Source organism: Hippoglossus stenolepis, chromosome 6 (assembly GCF_022539355.2).
Source record: "Hippoglossus stenolepis isolate QCI-W04-F060 chromosome 6, HSTE1.2, whole genome shotgun sequence".
Taxonomy (NCBI): domain Eukaryota; kingdom Metazoa; phylum Chordata; class Actinopteri; order Pleuronectiformes; family Pleuronectidae; genus Hippoglossus; species Hippoglossus stenolepis.
Genome location: NC_061488.1, coordinates 1,906,475 through 1,925,197, shown reverse-complemented (window position 1 = coordinate 1,925,197; position 18,723 = coordinate 1,906,475). Strand labels below are relative to the sequence as shown.

The 18,723-nt window shown below is 44.3% G+C and overlaps 1 protein-coding gene across 1 annotated transcript in view; it reads right to left on the bottom strand.

Moving 5' to 3' along the window:
• The window catches only part of LOC118110523 (sodium- and chloride-dependent creatine transporter 1-like), a 30,015-nt gene extending 15,836 nt beyond the window's left edge, over positions 1-14,179 (bottom strand). Inside the window, 6 exon segments of the mRNA XM_035158324.2 lie at positions 1,136-1,268; positions 2,528-2,795; positions 4,215-4,346; positions 12,746-12,775; positions 12,778-12,858; positions 12,861-14,179. Coding sequence (XP_035014215.2) covers positions 1,136-1,268; positions 2,528-2,795; positions 4,215-4,346; positions 12,746-12,775; positions 12,778-12,858; positions 12,861-13,077 — 861 coding nt within the window. The 5' untranslated portion in view covers positions 13,078-14,179.
• Positions 14,180-18,723: the final 4,544 nt, after the last annotated feature.

The window sequence follows — 18,723 nt, the reverse complement described above, 5'->3', positions numbered from 1 at the left end:
GAGTCCAGCTGCCCCCCCGCAGGACAGCCAATCCCAGCCAGCCACCTCACAGCCCCCACCCCCACCTGTCGTCATAGTAACAATGAGCCTGCCATGTGACAGCGGTGTGTACGAGTCTCATTGCAATGAGCCAATGGCACACACACACACACACACACACACACACACACACACACACACACACACACACACACACACACACACACACACACACACACACACACACACACACACACACACACACACACACACACACACACACACACACACACACACACACACACACGGCTCCACAGTCTCTTTACGATCAATTGAAGGTTGTAGTTTTAAAGGAACAGTTACAACTGCAAAATTCTGCTTATGAATGAATGTATGAGTTTTATTGATAAACTAAACATATAACTTAAAACATTCACAGGTCAATTTTCTACATCAAATACTTTAACTTTTAAAATTTGGAGTAAATGTTTCTGTTTAATATACTTAAGTTTAATTTTCAGTGCAGGATTTTTACTCTGTTTTTAAAAGTACGTTTACTTAAGAATGAGCAGCCATAAAAAAAAAAATGATGATATGTGATCTGACTTTTCTGTGTCACTGACATGATGACGCTGATCAATCAACTGTCAGGTGACCTCTGACCTTCGGGGGGGGGTTATGTAACTGTGACTGTAATGAAACGCAGCAGTTAAACTGACAGCCTGTCATGTGTGCGCTGATATTAGCGAGACGCAGAATTCTTTATATTGTTATTATTATTAATATTATTTTTAGAGAATTGCAACAGCAAAATAACAAAAAAAGGAAATACAGAGTAATAACATTTTATATTGTGATGATTCAGATTATTTTAAATCTAAAAAAGTGGAACATTTTAGTATGTTTTTAATGTTTTCATAGTTTTTTTATTTTAAAGCAAAGACAGCGACCAAAAAGAAAAGTGTCTCATCTAAAGAACACATATCACATGTTTTAGGGGACTTTGGGATCTTTACAAGTGTATCTGCAGTAAGTTTAGACTTGACTAGACTGAAACTACAGTTTTACAGTTTCAGTTTTCATTCCTGCTATGCCATTTAAACACTTTTATTTATTAATATTTATTAAAATGATGATAGTGACATGCTTGTGTTACCTTCCCGGTGGATTTGACTCCCTTCCAGACGCAGAAGTAAACAAGAACCCAGACGAACATCAGACACAGCATGAGCTCCCAGTGAAAGCTCCCAGGTACATCCAGACCCGGCGAGATGTTCAGCACCTTGTTCCTGCACAGAGACACGTGAGGTTTTATTCCACACGGCTGTGACCTTTCAACTGTGGACAGAACCCGGCGATCTGGTCATTGTGTATCTCAGTGTTCTGGAGCCACTGTAGTTTGGCAGCAGCAGAAACTAACAAATTTACACGTGAACATCACAGACCAACAAACACAAAGAGGAATTCTTCTTCTTCATACACTTTAAAAGCATTATTCAGTTGTTCTGTGATGCTTCCTGATGCCATGTGGACGGATGCTGGGTTCAAACTGAAAACATCCAGTTAGCTCCCATCAGTGATTTAACTCTTTATAACATGAGCTAATGTTGTCGGTGTTAGCCAGTTAGCTAACAACAGCTAACGCTAGCTAGTGTTAGCCAACACAAGACATCACTTTGATTCTTGTTGTTTCAGCAGCTTCTGATGACGAATATCAACGATGATTAGAAAAATTATTTTCTCCTTCAGAGTCTGATCTTTGCACTGATTTTACAGATTTATGTCATAATTAGTTAAAGGATTGTTTGACTCTTTGTATTTATCTTATTAAAGAATGTGTCCTTTCTTGTTTTTGTTTTATTATTCCTTACTAATGTGTCAGAGGCGTCTGAGCTTTGTTATTTGTGTCTCAGTAAATCCACAGAGAATTTAAAAGGTGAGTGTCCTCGGTCCAGATGTGACGGCTGAGCAGCAGGTTCTGGATTAATGTAGTTTGGTCATTGATTTGAGTCTGATATCAGTCTGCTTCATGTGACTTATCTCTAATGTTCTCTGATAACCTTGTGAGGATATCGTGCCCGTTCACCTACTGGAGCTAAAAAGATACAGACAACATTTATTGTTCGCCTGAAATTAAATTACAGAAGCAACAGCCTATGCCTGACATTTACAGCCCGTAGAGAACATTAACGTGGAGGTGATTGAACTGCAGGACAAATCAATCACATCTTAACTTCAATACTAAATGATATGTACAAAACTTTAAAAAATCTGATGTCAAATTATATTCATATTTGGTGCCATATTTAATTCTTGGAAAAATCTGCTCAACTTAAAAAAAAAACAATAAATTGAAAAGTGAGAATAAATTTCATGTCTCAGAACTAAAACCTGTTGAAGAATATTAGAAAAACAAAGCCAGTGTGACCCAACATCACCAGACCAGTTCAACGAGCCCCACCTGAGGTCGCCTCAAGAAAAACTGAATCCAACAAACTGACCCAGTGTCCCGATAGAACACAATCTACTGATCAGAACCAGAACTTACTCCCAGAACTCAATGACGGGCGATCGCGAGGTCGCCAGGTCGGCACAGGTCATGTTGTTGACGATGGTGGTGTTGGCGAGGCTGCCGTTTCTGCATTGCTGATGATGAAAGGTCTCGATGCAGGTGGGCGTGTTCCATATGTTGTCACAGGTGGACCACGGGAGGACGGAGTTAAAAGACTTTATCAGGTAGTAGAAGCCCCAGGTCAACACCATGATGTAGTAGGTGTTACAGAAAAACACGATCACCATGGAGGCGTAACCGAGACCTGAGGGAGAGGACGAAGACACAATATGAAGTCAGTCGCTTTTATGTGACTTAAAATGTGTAACGTGTCTAAACTCATTTTACCGTTTCAATTTGACCACTCGTAGGAAACCAAAGTCAGAGTTTCTACGCGCGGCTTTGAGAAGTTTGAATGTTCAGAAAGTCTTAGAAGCTACAGGCCAGTGGGAGGACATTCTCCATTTGTTTCATCATTGGTATCAAGTGTTTCCAGATTATTAACATTCACTCCAGCTGTTTTATAAACGTTCTATCTTCTGCAGAGTATGTTCACAGTTTCCTTCCTAAAAACTTGTTGATGAATTAATCAGTGAGACAGTTGAGTCTAGTTGTTCCACTTCCTGCTTGTAAACTGGGTCAAAACTGCAAATCTACATTTATGAGTTTACGAGCAGCAGAAACTGAGACGAAGCGTGACTATGAGGGGAAGAAGGACCACGTGTACATCGCTGCTGATTCACAGCCAAGATAAAAAAAACTCATTCACACTTTACTGAACTTAACTGAACTTAACTGAACTTTACTGAACTTTACTGAACTTTAACTAAACTTTACTGAACCACAAAGACAAACAAGGCCTCAATTTCAAATTAATCTACATGTTCAAAAAGCTTCACTGACACAGAATCTATAAACAGGAGAAATGAACATACATGCATATATATATATATTTATTAACATCTGATCTGAGCTCAGTTTTAGCCACCTATTGTATGTAAACCTGTCACATGACCTCCAAAACCCAGGCACCTGCTTCATACTTGTGCGTGTTTATTACATTCATTTAATACACTGATTCGTGTTTAACTCCCCGTCGGGACACTGCAGATGTGTGTTGACCGTGGGTGTAGTCGCGTGGGATTGTGAAGGTGGAACTGAGTCAACATCAAGTCCACCGACACCAGCTGAGGTTTACAGAAGGTCATTTGCTCCTGTTACCATTGACCTGATAAATAGTTTGTAGGGCTAACAAAGATATAAATAAATTAGATGGCAAAGAAAGGTGTGTGTGTGTGTGTGTGTGTGTGTGTGTGTGTGTGTGTGTGTGTGTGTGTGTGTGTGTGTGTTGCTGGTAGTTTTCCAGCCGTGTGTGAAGGCACGTAGAGCAGGATCACAGATTATCACCTCCAGATAAACCTCCACAGAAAAGCTGAATGTGTGTTTTCGGACGTGTCCACTCAAACGCAACTAAACTGCTTACTGCGTGGATTTGTGTCTGTTACCATGGCAACGTGACCTCAGCACGTCCTGTTACCTCGATAGAATTTGAGATTTTGGTTTTAGTCTCACTATCTTAACGATGTAAGATTCAGTGGTGGAAAGTAAGTGGGCGGAGCTTCCTGAAGTTTTTCAGTTATCCATGTAAAGAGATTTTAGGCGGTGAATTTGTGGCGTACTGCACCTTTAAAGAGCGGAGCGATGTTCCAGACATTGATGCTGCCGGCCTTCATGAACTGTCCCAGAGCGATCTCCAGGAAAAAGATGGGGATTCCACCGACAAAGACGATGAGCATGTACGGGATCAGGAAGACGCCTGCAGGACGAGACACATGATCAAACATCGACTGACATCACTTCATCTGACACGACGTCATGACATCATCATCTCACATGACATCATCAAACTTGACAATCAAATGACATCGTGAAAAGAGTCCAGAAGGTTATTCACACACACACACACACACACACACACACACACACACACACACACACACACACACACACACACACACACACACACACACGGTTATATCAGTTGTAATAAAACAGTCTCAATGATGTGTATAACCGTGGACCGGTCGTCCTGTTTGTGATTTGTTTCTCGTGTGTTTTTCAGCAGCGTCACAACATCAAGCTTTTATGTAACTGAAGAGGAAGGAGGAGAATCTTCATCCCTACATCATCCTCATCCTTTTTCTCCTCCGTCATGACAACAACCTCTGAAGGAACGAAGGACTTCATCTCTCCTCCTTCTCTTCTCCTTCATATTTAATCCCGTCTTTCACCGAACGCAGTCGAGGATGTGATAGAAAAGAAAAGACGAGTGACTGAGGTGAAATGAGAGAAACCACAACTCGCATACACTCTAAAAATATCTCTGTCACTGGAACTGTTACTGCAACTCCCTTTTACTGTACTTAGTTCCTGTATGTGCTGGAAACACACACACACACACATATATATATGAATAGAGAGTAGAGAGGACTGCTCCTTTAACTGTCATATTGATCTGAACAGAAAATCAATAATAAATGAATTAAAGGTTCATTTCTGTCTGAATATGACAGTGGAGCTAAAGGACGTCATCTCTCTGTATGAGAGCTCAGTGTGTGTAATGGCAGCTGTTATATAACTGCTGGCACAAAACGTCACCTCTCCCCCCCCCACCTCACCCTCCTCTCTCTCTCTCCTCCTTCTCACTCTCTCACCCATCCTCCCTCCCTCCCAGTATCATTCCAGTTTGATTCCATTCATACCAGTTCCCCGTAGCACTGTGACCCACTTACCCCCTTCTGTGTGTGTGTGTGTGTGTGTGTGTGTGTGTGTGTGTGTGTGTGTGTGTGTGTGTGTGTGTGTGTGTCGATCACACCAATTAAAATACCAGGGAGAGGGTTTTCCTAATTGTTCATTCATGTCTCTCGTCTCAGTTCGTAGTAAAAGTAGATGAGTAATCATTCATTCATTCATTCATTCAAACAGTGCATCATAAAATAATACTGCCACGTGATGAGACAGCAGTTACTCCTGAGTCACAGTAACTTAAGATCTATGAGACAAATTGTGATTTGGAAATGTGGGCTATACACAAAAGATTTGATGGATTGATTGTCAACTAAATAACAACTGAATGACAGCACAGTCAATTAGCAGTCAGGTTAGCATTAGCACGTGGCAATACAGTATTCTGGTGTGTTAGGCTAGCATGAAAACATGAGCGGCTGTGTAATGCTGTTAGCTGCACATTAACTCAGTGTTGATGAGATTACAGAGAACTATGGGCTCATCACAGTCAGCGACACACACACTGAAACACGCACAAACTGTTCACGCCTCAAAACAGCAGGACTTCACTCCTGTGACGTTCAAATCCACACAACTCAATTCACCATCAACACGTCAACATGAACATTGTGAACAGAACATCTGCACCTGATGGTTTCAAACCTGTTCAGCCTCCAGAGGAGATCAGGGCGGAGTGTATGAGCCCCGAGTGTCGCCTCTCAGGCGGAGTATAGGCTGCAGTTGTTAACTTGTTATTCACTCAGTTCATTTAAATGTGTCCTGAAGTTGTGGAATGTCACTCTGAAAACAGACGCCCCCTGCTGGTGGGGCCTGACTCACTGTGGGAGATTGTTGTTTTCATGATTTAGTTTAAAATCTAAACTAAAAACCAAAAGAGTTTGAACGTCTATTCTTTTTGTAGAAAGTCCAGGCCTCTGTCGTCTGTTTCAGCACATGGTACATTTGTGATGATGTCCTTCCCTTTTGTTACGAGACGTGAAAGATGTGTTGATAACGTACGCTGATGCCAGTGAGTGGTAACCTTTGAGCTTAAATTAAGATTCTGCAGGAAATGACATCACGGTAAGAAATACTACCAACGGAGGGACATTTTGACTACAGAGGTCAAAGGTTAAATTCATGACTGCTGCAGCTTGTCATGAAAACGTCTTTAGTTTAAAAAATCTGTTCCAAACTACCGTAAATCTCATGTTAGTCTTTAGAGTTTAGGTCATCAGGACAGAACCAATGTCGCCAGAGGCCTCGGGTGAGATTGTGAAGCATAACCATTGTAGCGGGTGAGGGGCGGAGCCTCGTCCTGTCCTGGGGGGTGTCATCGAACATGCCCTGGGCGTGGTTTGTTTAGAGCTGAAAGCGAGACAGAGCTGCAGCTGCTGTTAGCCTGTTAAGCTGCAGCGCCACAGTTAGCTAGCTAAGCTGGCTAATCCGTGGTAAGTCACTGGGCTAAGTACTGACAGGCTGATAACAGGGCTAATGACGGAGCGGCAGCTTCATCATCATCATCAGCACTGACTGACGTGTCCATCCCATCATGCACCCTGCAGGATGAATCCTAGTAACTGAGCTGATCCTCTGACCCTTCCTGCAGCGCCGGCATCAAGTCACGTGTTAGAACTGTGTTCCTATCAGCCGCAGCTGGATGCCGTGCGGTGGCGGTGAACACTGCAGCCGCTCGCAGCGTCCTGATCGGTCGCTAACACATTTGGCACGTGGTGACTCAGTCGGATCAGCTGACCAAGGATTGGCCAGGACGGCGTCCTCCGCACCATCACAACAGCTGATGTTCATTCTCAATGAAATCAAAATGTCACTAATTCTGCTTTCAGACAATCACTGATCTCTGTAGTTCCTCCATATTTTCTCCAGAGGAGGTGCATGTGTGAACGCAAATGTTGAGGATATTTATACAGTTACACTATTATAATTGTACGATACTGTTGATTTCCTGCAGTTTCACATTTAAAGAATTTCACTGGCAGAACACGAGGGGACCATTATTCTGAAGCTGACAGGAAGTGCAGTGTATTCGTCAGTGAGCTCAGCCTACTCCCCCTGAACTCAAACCTTGACTCCTGAACTTCTTATCATTTTATGAATTTGTTCACTTTTAAATTCTCTATTTAACTCTATAGTCGCTTCATAAATCTTGTGATTATTTCACCACATTGTCTTTTTATTCTTCTGCTGCTCTGATGTTGAAATTGTCCGTCTCTCCTGTGAATCTGCCAAAACCCTCGGTGCCAAACGCTAAGTTAGCAGAGTTTAGCTTCCTCTGGCAGACTCTACCTGGACTGTCCCACATACCTGATTGGCTCAGCTGTGCTAAACATGATTCAGCAGCTCACTACATCATCGTTGTTTTTAATCACATGTCACAAGTGATCTGAGGTTTTTTTAAACATAAAAGACACAACATGATATTTATTGTTCTGATGATCTACGCTTGATGATGTAATTAACATAAAAGGATGAAAAAAGACGAGTGACTGAGAGAACGACGTGTTTGTGATGAACGATGTTTCACATCAGTGATGTAACAACATTCTGTGTGACCCTGTTGCATCAAACATACATTTAATGCATTTGTATATCATGTTTGACTTATATATATATATATATATATATATGTAATTATTGATTTATTTTATATTTTACCCTCTGAATCTGTTTGATTCGAAGAGCAGATTCATTTTTTATTTTTTTGCTGTGTCTGTTTTTCTTGTTTGCAGGAGCATGTTAGTTACATAACAACACACACACACACACACACACACACACACACACACACACACACTCTCTCACATGACGTAAAGGTCGGGACCATCTGAGTGACACAAGTCAACAAGACGAGAGCAAGACAGTAAATTTCCTGTTCGTGACCGTTGAACTGCCTCACTGATCCGGAAACAGAAGCTTCTAAAAGAGGAAACAGCTGCTGAGCACAGAGTTGTGATGACATATCACTGACAAGCACTCAAGGATTCCTGAACGTTTCCAGAACTGACAACGACCTTTAGAACACTCATTAAACCAGTGTGACCTCCTACATTCTCCTCCAGGACTCAAATACCCAGGTATATTTTCCAAAACTAACAGAAACCCCTCAAGACCTTTTGACATCTCTTCAAGGTCCATTTGAACCATGGTAACATCCTCAAGGAAGTCCAATACCTCCTCCTGTTCCCTGGAAAACCTAAAACACACTTGAAACACCTTAAGACAAATCTGGAACACCTTAAAAACACCTGGAAGACACGTGGAATTCCTTGAAACACACCTGGAACACCTCAGAAGAGAGGAGAGGAGCAGTGAGGTCTTTCAACAGGATTAGAAGATTACTTCCTGTTAATCTGTGGTCCACGTGGTGAGAGGGATGATGATGTCACACTTGGCAGCCAATCATCTCACTCACACACACACAGACAGACACACAGAGTTCCTGTCATGAAACTATCTATTCGTTGACCTTTGACACTGACTAACAATAGCCCTGACCTTGACCCTTGACCATGAGCGACAGTTCATTGCCATGGAGACGTACAGCAGAGCATGGACGCCTGAACTGACCAATGAGAGAGTGAGATGGCCGCTTTGAGACACACGATCAGCTGTTTAAAAACATTTGAGGAATTCCTGGAACTTTCGAGGAAGACTTGAAACCATGGACCTCAGACATGAAGTATGGGGGGGGGGGGGCTGTAGAACACTAATGCCTCCTGACATTTAATGGAAAATGTCCTTCCACCCTCGTCTTAAAATGTCAGAGTGCGTCCATGTGAGAAAACAGCAGCAGAATGTCTGGAAGCGTTCCAGTGAGCGAGTGGACGTGTTGAGGTTTCTAACACGTGACGGACGTGAAACTGGAAGAACACAAACATCTCAGGACGAAGAAGAAACAAAAACAAATCTTCCGCATTATGCAGGTGAGAGGTGGAGCAGCCGGGTGCAGCAGTCAGAGACAGGAAGTGACGTAGTAACTCTGTTGTGTCGATCACGTGATCATGTTTATATCACCCCGACATCGTTGTCGGCTCTTAACACCACAAACTCTTTGTCAGTGTCTTCTACGTGTATGACATCGTTTTTCTACAGACTTTATACCCGGAGGCCAGGTGGATAAACTGCGGAGCGTCTCACTCGGATATTTGCGTTCACACGTGCATCCCCTCCAGAGAAAATACAGAGGAACTGCAGAGTCCGCTTCATGTCTGAGAGCAGCTGTAGATAGTCGAATATACCACCAGGTAGAGTCAATCACAAGAGATTCAAAATAAGACCAAAAATAAAAGATATTTTCACATTTCAAAACTCTTCACATTCCTTAATTCATCAAAATCAAACCACTTAAGAAAACAAATGTTTAACCCTGACCTGTAAGGTGTACTGGTTATGAAGAGTGTCCTCACAAAGATACAAGAGTGTAGAAACAGAGGCATTGATGATGTAAAAGATGACCACTGAGCCGGAGGTCATTTTATAATCTCTGTGTCTGTCTGTGTATATGTGTGTGTTTGTATGTGTGGCCTGTCCTTGGAAGGATACCTGCTGCAGTAAAACACACACACACACACACACACACACTCTTTCTGCAGGACAATAAATCTGAGCGAGTCTTTGAGAGGAGGGGGGAAGAGGACAAGGGCAGAGAGAAAAGGGAGGGAGAGAAGAAGGACAAGAGGAAGAGAGGACAACTGAAGGTTGAGTAGAACAGGTCAGAAGATTGTGAAGAAGGAAGGAGGGAAGAAAGTAATGAAAGAAGCAAGGAAGAAAAAAAGGCAGCAAGGAAGGATCCACAGAAGGACAGAAGGGAGGATGTTGCAGCAGAGGAATGTGAACTCCTCTTTGTGTGTGTGTGTGTGTGTGTGTGTGTGTGTGTGTGTGTGTGTGTGTGTGTGTGTGTGTGTGTGTGTGTGTGTGTGTGTGTTAAGCAGCGACACCTTAGGTAAACGATGAACCACAACCCACTCTGACCATCAGCATCAGTCTGTCCACGCCGTCTGAGCCGCGACCCACAAGAGGTCAAAGGTCGCATGTCAGACATTAAACTCAGTATTATTGTAATGAACTGTTGGTGAGTTCAAGGACACTTCGCCATCCAGGACTTAAGAGTTCCCTGATGAAAAACAGCTCCATGAGATCTGCGGTCGGAGAATCAGCCACAAACTTGGAGGATGTTTTAGACGCTCATTCCTCAGACGTGACCCTGAACATGTGATCTGATCCGTCTTATCTCAGTGCAGCTGGAAACCTGCCGCCGCCTGGAACCTCCTCAAGGACCCAAACACTGCTGCAAACCCCTCCTCCCCGTGACCCCTCGAAAATCTTCAAGGACCAATAACAAATAACCACAAACAGTGTCTGGTGGCAAGAGAAGCAACTATCAAGTTAGTTTTCAGGAGCTTCTTATATATAGGAGAACGCCAAATCACAACATACATTATATCAAAGCTCTTTACAGTGTAAGGTCGAGACCTTACAATATCATACAGAAACCAAAAGGTCCCACAACGAGCAGCAAAAAAACTCCCTTTTTTCAGGAAGGAACCTCTAGAACCTGACTCATTCCTCTGGTTGTGAAGCATATGTAAAGTGAAAAGTATTGGTGGGGGTACAAAACCTTGTGGAAGTCCAAGATTAACTTTTGTGTGCGCGGAAGAGTCTTTAATAAATTGTGATCTATCAGTAAGACTTAAACCAGCCTAGTGCAGTTCCTTTAATCCCCACATCTGTAGGGATGTAACAGAGAGACTGGAAAGATAAGAGTTGAGAACCGAGCTGCACCTCCATCGCTGGGAAGTTCATCCAACAGCTGTGGAGCGAAGTGGTGGATCTACTGAGTGAAGCTGCCACACAGCGACGCCACCTTCAGGCTTTAAATTAAAACAGCAGAATGTTCCTTTACAGAGAGTTTGGCTTCAGGTCGTATCTGATAAATCAGGTGTGAAGGAGGTAACCTTTACAGACAGGACAGCAGAGTCCAGCTCCAAGAACTCAACCTTTTCTCTTGTGATTTAACACTAGTCAGATGTCCTCCTCCTCCTCCTCCTCCTCCCTGTGTGAACATGCAGACCTTTCCCTCGCCTCCTCCTCCTCCCCCCTTCTCTCCCCCCGCTGTCCAGCTCAAACTGGCTGACTGTGTGAACGAGACCTTTTCAGGTGAGGAGAAACATCTTTTCTTTTCTCTCGCAGCAGTTTGTCTCCGCTGGTGAAGTTTAGTTTGGAAAGAGAACGAGGAATGATGAAGCCTCCTGCTGCGACTCGTCCTCTGCTCCAAGGGTTTCACACAATCCAACACTTTTTACTCCAAAAAAACATCACAAGATAAAAAATAGACTCTTCACAGGTCGTCTTCAAATGACCCGCAGGCCAAAAACCCCAAGAGCTTCAACTTTACAGAAACCTCACTGGAGAAGCTGACACCACGTTCGACATTTTTTCAAGAACCTGTCTGTTTTTCTTTTGGACCAGTGGAAATATGATATAATTTATCTGTTGTGTTTCTTCACTTTGTCTATTTGAGTTTGTTCTCATCCTCATACACCAGACTTTTATTCTGAAGGTTTTTACAGAGGATTTGGTCAACATAGATTTTTATTGTGATTTTTAAAGAACTAGAGACGTTTCTCAGAAGTTCAGCATCAGTTTACCTTCATCTAATTTATGACCCGATGAATTATAGACATTTTACTCAGGCTCAAACTCATTAATTATGACAAACTGATCTGGAGACGAGAAAAACTTTGACTTCTGTTTATGAGGACCCCACAAACCTGACCTTATAACCAAACCTCAAACCACACACACACACACACACACACACACACACACACACACACACACACACACACACACACACACACACACACACACACACACACACACACACACACACACACACACACACACACACACACACACACACACACACACACACACACACACACACACACACACACACACACGAACCTGCTGCTGTCACTCTGATCGATAGCCACACTGATACTGAACAAAGCTCCGCCCCTGTTCAAACCACGCCCTGTGTTTAAAGCCACACACCCTCTACCGTCTGCCAAGCTGGTGTGAGGGATTATGGGAAACGACGTTTCACAGATGACACTGTGGAGCTGGGACAGAATCCAGAGTCCTGGTTTGACGATTAATTGATGATCAGAATAGCTACTGATTCATTTTCCGTCAATCACTGGATCAATAAATCGATCAATTGCTGCAGTTCAGATGTGAACGACTAAAACTTCTTCACAACCAGAAGAATGAGTCGAAAGTCTGTTTTTTAAAAACGGAAGTTTTGAGAGCGATAAACACACTGATGAACAAACCAATCAGAAGCTGGCTTGGTGAGGGGGCGGAGCTTGAGTTTTGTGTGTTTGTGTGTGTATTGGGCCTCACCTCCTCCGTTCTTGTAGCACAGGTACGGAACCTCCACACGTTGCCGAGTCCCACAGCGAATCCAACGCAGGACATGATGAAGTCCATCTGCCGTGTCCATGTTTCACGCTCAGGTATCCTGGCTGAGGCCTCGTGACCACGCCTCCTTTCTTGTCCAGACCAACACAAGCTCCACCGCCACCATCTCCAGAACCTTCCACGAGGCTGACATTAGCAGCTGCCGCAGGGGGGTGACCGCCACCGCCACCATTGGACATAAGAAGGGGGCTCTTTTTGGTCTCCTCCAGGAGAACCAGCGAGCAGGAGGAGGCTGGAAGGGTCTGCTTCTCCATCCCTCAGAGCAGGAACCAGGCAGGAACCAGTCCACAAACCAGGAAGGAACCAGGCAGGAACCAGACTGCAAACCAGGAAGGAACCAGGCAGGAACCAGACTGCAAACCAGGAAGGAACCAGGCAGGAACCAGACTGCAAACCAGGAAGGAACCAGGCAGGAACCAGACTGCAAACCAGGCGGGAATCAAGCAGGAACTAGGCCACAACCAGGCAGGACTTACTCAGGAACCAGTCCACAAACTAGTCCACAAACCAGGAAGGAACCGAGAGGAACCAGGTGTCAGGGGGTTTGTGTGTATACTTGGTTACCTTGGATTCCGATGATGTTTTGTCCTGTGAAATCAGTCAGTAAAGGAGCAGTCCACAGAAACACCTGGGCTCCTCTCAGCTGTTTTAATCCTGGTGGATGTTCGCTGGTCTCTTCAGTGAAGGATCACTTTGATTCTTCTTTCAGTCCCAGTTTCAAACCAGAGAAGAACCTGCTTCACTTTCACTCAGTTCTTCTGTTTGAGTGTAAATTCAGTTTGGTCAGAGTCTCTGCTGCACTGGTGATGTGATTAATATCAAGTGGAGCCTGAGTCTGATGCTTTATTGATCGATTCTTCAGATTCAAAGTAGAAAAACACAAATTCTTACAGTAAAGACGAAGGTTTCGTTCCCCTCTCGCAGGTGAAATGACAGAATAAAACGTTGAAAATAAAGATAACGGCTGTTACACCGACACTCAGACGACGACCTTCAAAAACAATCCACGAAACACTTGAATGTGAGTCTGAAGAATCGCATCAGAACAGAGAGTCACGGAGGAGACAGAGGCCGGAGGGACGGAGAGGACAGAGAGGACGGAGAGGACACCGTCCTGCTACTCACTGCGAGCGGCTTCAGTCCCGGCGGAGGGCGGCGGGCGGACGGTGCAGGCGGTGGAGGAATGGAGGCGACCCCATCCGAGGAGGAGGAATTAGATGAAGAAGGAGGAAAAAAGGCAGAAGGAGGTGAAGACGTCCGGAGGCAGCTGAACGGTTCCTGGTGCAATGAGCGGATTGACGGGACGATAACGGGACGTTTAAAATCTGCAGCTGCGTCCCTTTGAGCCGCGACTTAAAAGGAGAGCGTCCAGTGACGCCACAGGCCCCGCCCACACCCTCCACTTCAACCTCCTCTCTCTCTCTCTCTCCCTCTCTCTCTCTCTGTCTCTCTCTCTCTCTCTCTCTGTCTCTCTCTCTCTCCTCTCTCTCTCTCTCTCTCTCTCTCTCTCTCTCTCTCTCTCTCTCTCTCTCTCTCTCCCTCCTCCCTCCTCTCTCTCTCTCTCTCTCTCTCTCTCTCTCTCTGTCTCTCTCTCCTCACCCACCCACTCTCTCTCTCTCTCTCTCTCTCCTCTCTCTCTCTCTCTCTGTCTCTCTCCTCCCTCTCTCTCTCTCTCTCTCTCTCTCTCTCTGTCTCTCTCTCCTCACCTACCCACTCTCTCTCTCACTCTCTCTCTCTCCCTCTCTCTCTCTCTCTCTCTCTCTCTCTGTCTCTCTCTCTCTCTCTCTCTGTCTCTCTCTCCCTCACCCACCCACTCTCTCTCTCTCTCTCTCTCTCTCTCTCCCTCCTCTCTCTCTCTCTCTCTCGCTCTTCTCTCTCTCCCTCTCTCTCTCTCCCTCTCTCTCTCTCCCTCCCTCTCTCTCTCTCTCTCTCTCTCTCTCTCTCTCTCTCTCTCTCTCTCCTCTCTCTCTCTCTCTCTCTCTGTCTCTCTCTCTCTCTCCCTCCTCTCTCTCTCTCTCTCTCTCTCTCTCTGTCTCTCCTCACCCACCACTCTCTCTCTCTCTCTCTCTCCCTCTCTCTCTCTCTCTCTCTCTCTCTCTCTCTCTCTCTCTCTCTCTCTCTCTCTCTCTTCTCTCTCCCTCTCTCTCTCTCTCTCCCCCTCTCTCTCTCTCTCTCTCTCTCTCTCTCTCTCTCTCCTCACCCTCTCTCTCTCTCTCTCTCTCTCTCTCTCTCTCTCTCTCTCTCTCTCTCTCTCTCTCTCTCTCTCTCTCTCTCTCTCTCTCTCCTCCTCCTCTCTCTCTCTCTCTCTCTCTCTCTCTCCTCACCCACTCTCTCTCTCTCCTCACCCACTCTCTCTCTCTCTCTCTCTCTTCTCTCTCTCTCCCTCTCTCTCTCTCTCTCTCTCTCCTCACCCCTCTCTCTCTCTCTCTCTCTCTCTCCTCAACTCTCTCTCTCTCTCTCCCTCTCTCTCTCTCTCTCTCTCTCTCTCTGTCTCTCTCTCTCTCTCTCTGTCTCTCTCTCTCTCTCTCTGTCTCTCTCTCTCTCTCTCTCTCCCTACCTCCTCACCCAGTCTATCTCTCTCTCTCCATCCTTCAACCTCCATCCCTTCCTCCCTCCTCTCCACCTCTTTCAGGAGTAGTGTTCCTCCGTCTCTTCCTCTCATGTTGTTGTGTCACGACATGTTGATCTTTGTCCGTCGCCGTGTCGAAGAGAGAAACAAGTTTACAGACTCTTTACGACTTGGACGAAGATTTCACCTCAGACACACTGAACCTGATATGAGGATGTGTACGTGTCACATGTCACGATGGAGCGCACGGAAGATTGACCTGTCTACGACTCCATCAGTCGACTTTTTATCATGTGACTGATAAAACCTTTGAAATCACCGACACAAGAGTTGGTTGGTTTGTCGAATTCCGATGAATGTGAAGAAGTCTGAGAGACGATATTCTCCAGTTTCCTGTTGGAGTGAACATCAGGACACAAGTTCAACAAAGTCTCTGAAGACGTCTGAGATAAACCAAAGAGTTTCCAGCAGCACAGTGGAACCAGCAGGAGGCGTCCTGGAGCCCCGCTGTCAGATGACTCATTCATTCCAAACTAAAAGAGTCTGGAGAGATGAAAAATCTGATCCCGAATAAAACAAACACTGAATTGTTCCCTGTTCGGAAACAAGGAGACATTCTCGTGTTCTTTGGCCGACTTCTCACAAATTTACATTAAGTGTGTTCAGGATGAAAACAACTGTTCAACTCTTCCTGTTTGAGCTGAATGATTTAAAATAAACTTCACGATGACAGGACGTCTCAGTTCAGGGAGTTCACTCTCACCTCAGTGACTCCTCTGTCAGTCAGAGGAGAAACAACTGAGGTGATGACATGACTAACACCTGGAAAGGTCCCAGAAGGCCTTAACAGATCAACTTAACTTAGGGTGGGATATATGGTTCCAGCTACTTCCTGTAAACATCTGGAACCATGACCAGCAGGTACACAATTGAAGGGCTGCAACTATTATCTGAAGGAGACCCGTTTTTGAGCTAATATACCTGCATTGTGTGGTAGGTCCTGACTAATATCTTGTACATGAGCACCAACACTCCACAATACCATCTGGTCCAGGGGGCTTTAAACGATGGTGGGACCCAACTAATACCTGGGATTGAAGAGGAAGCCTTGAAGGTCTAATATCTGGAGACTAGATGCTTGAAGTTATTAGCTGGTATACATAGAGTCCTCCTTGACTTTATTTTGTGCTACCAGCTACTTCCTGGAAACTAAAAGGAGTCATGACCTCCAGTCAATACCTGGTATTATGTGGATGATGCTGACTATTACCTGTGGAGGAGGGTCCTGACTACACCTGCAGGAGGGTCCTGACTATTATCTGCAGAAGTGGGGGGGTCCTGACTATTACCTGTGGAGGGAGGGTCCTGACTAACACCTGCAGGGGGTCCTGACTATTATCTGCAGAAGTGGGGGTCCTGACTAACACCTGCAGGGGGTCCTGACTAACACCTGCAGAGGGGGTCCTGACTATTATCTGCAGAAGTGGGGGTCCTGACTAACACCTGCAGAGGGGGTCCTGACTAACACCTGCAGGGGGTCCTGACTATTATCTGCAGAAGTGGGGGTCCTGACTAACACCTGCAGAGGGGGGTCCTGACTAACACCTGCAGAATTGTGCAGAGATGAAGATTCTTTCTTCGTTGAATTTGTGAAACCTGTGATTTTAATTCTTCCTGATTTGAGATTATTTTAATCTCAGATTTTAATCTCTGATAATTCACCTGTTGTTTTTTTATGTTGCTTCTCTTCTTCGTTGAGCCTCAGGATGGAGACTTGTACTGAAAGTGTCTGTCGCCCCCTGGTGGCTACTAAATAAAATTACAGCCAATATTTAATCTTTTTTTTACCTGAATAAAAAACAATTCTTCACAAAAATAATCTCATCGATTGAGGAATCAATTTAAAAAAGGTTCAAAACAAAAATAAACTTATGACCCCAAATTCAGAAAGTGACGCACAATGAAAGAAAAGAAAATTTTCATGTGATTTCTGACGTCAGAGCTTGTTGAGCCTTCAGGGCCACCGTAGTGTGAGAAAAAAAATAAACGGTGAGTTTGTGTTTTTAATCAGTTTAATGTTTTTAGAGAACTGATAAAACACTTTAATAAAAAATAAAAAGAACTGCATCAAGATAAATAACAGTTTACAACTTTTCTTTCAGATCCACTCGTCCTCTCAGGATCCTTTCTCCTTACCTGCACACCTGAACGACAGATACAGGAGAGAGAGAGAGAGAGAGAGAGAGAGAGAGAGAGAGAGAGAGAGAGAGAGAGAGAGAGAGAGAGAGAGAGAGAGGAGAGAGAGAGAAGGAGAGAGAGAGAGAGAGAGAGAGAGAGAGAGAGAGAGAGAGAGAGCAGAGAGAGAGAGAGAGAGAGAGAGAGAGAGAGCGCAGATGATTCAGTGTGTGTTTGAGCACCTGGTCTACCTCTCAGTTCACTGCAACCATGCATAAAATGATAAATAAAAGTAATAATGCAGTAATACACATGAATCCAAACAGAGAAAAAGTAATGATATCTCCTCCCCAAATATAAGGCCTATATGCAAAGTTATGCCCTTGTGTGTTTATGTGAGAGAGAGAGAGACACACACACACACACACACACACACAGTTGACGTTTCTTTCCCGCTATAGCAGAGGTCTTCAACAGGGGGTCCGCGACCCCTAGGGGGTCCGCGGAGGTACTGCAGGGGGGTCGCGAAATGTTTGGTTGATTAGACAATTTCTAATATTTTTTTAATTACAATTTTTTTTTTCCAACCAATTTTCTTTCCACAAATTAAAATGTCTTTAAATACACATTAACATAAATCCAACATGTTGTAGCGAACGGCAGAAGACGTTATCTTTCAGTCAGCAATGCACACAATCAGCGACACCCAATAACAAAAACATGGATATATTAACCTGTGTATTATTTGAATAGCTTAGTATTGAATGCACAATAACAGGGTAGCTATGTTTATACATGGCACTAGGCCCAGTTTAATATAAAACACTTTTATACAATATATATAGTCGGGGGTCCCTGCTCCATCTCTCCATCAGTTTGGGGGTCCTGATCGGTTTGGGAGAAACATGATGCCAGCACCTGGCCTGGCCGTCTCCTTCGCACCTTCAGTAAGTCCTCCCTAAGTAGATGAGTCTCTTGGATAAAAGCAATAGATGAATCAAGCTGCTTAAGTCTGGTAATAACCTGTTTCAACTTACATTCTGCTCTATATTGTAACAAACCTGTTCCTTCGTTGTGGGAATTACAATGTGCTATTGTACAAAGTTGTATTGTAAAAAAACACAGACATACATGAAATATAAAGAAATTCTGCCAT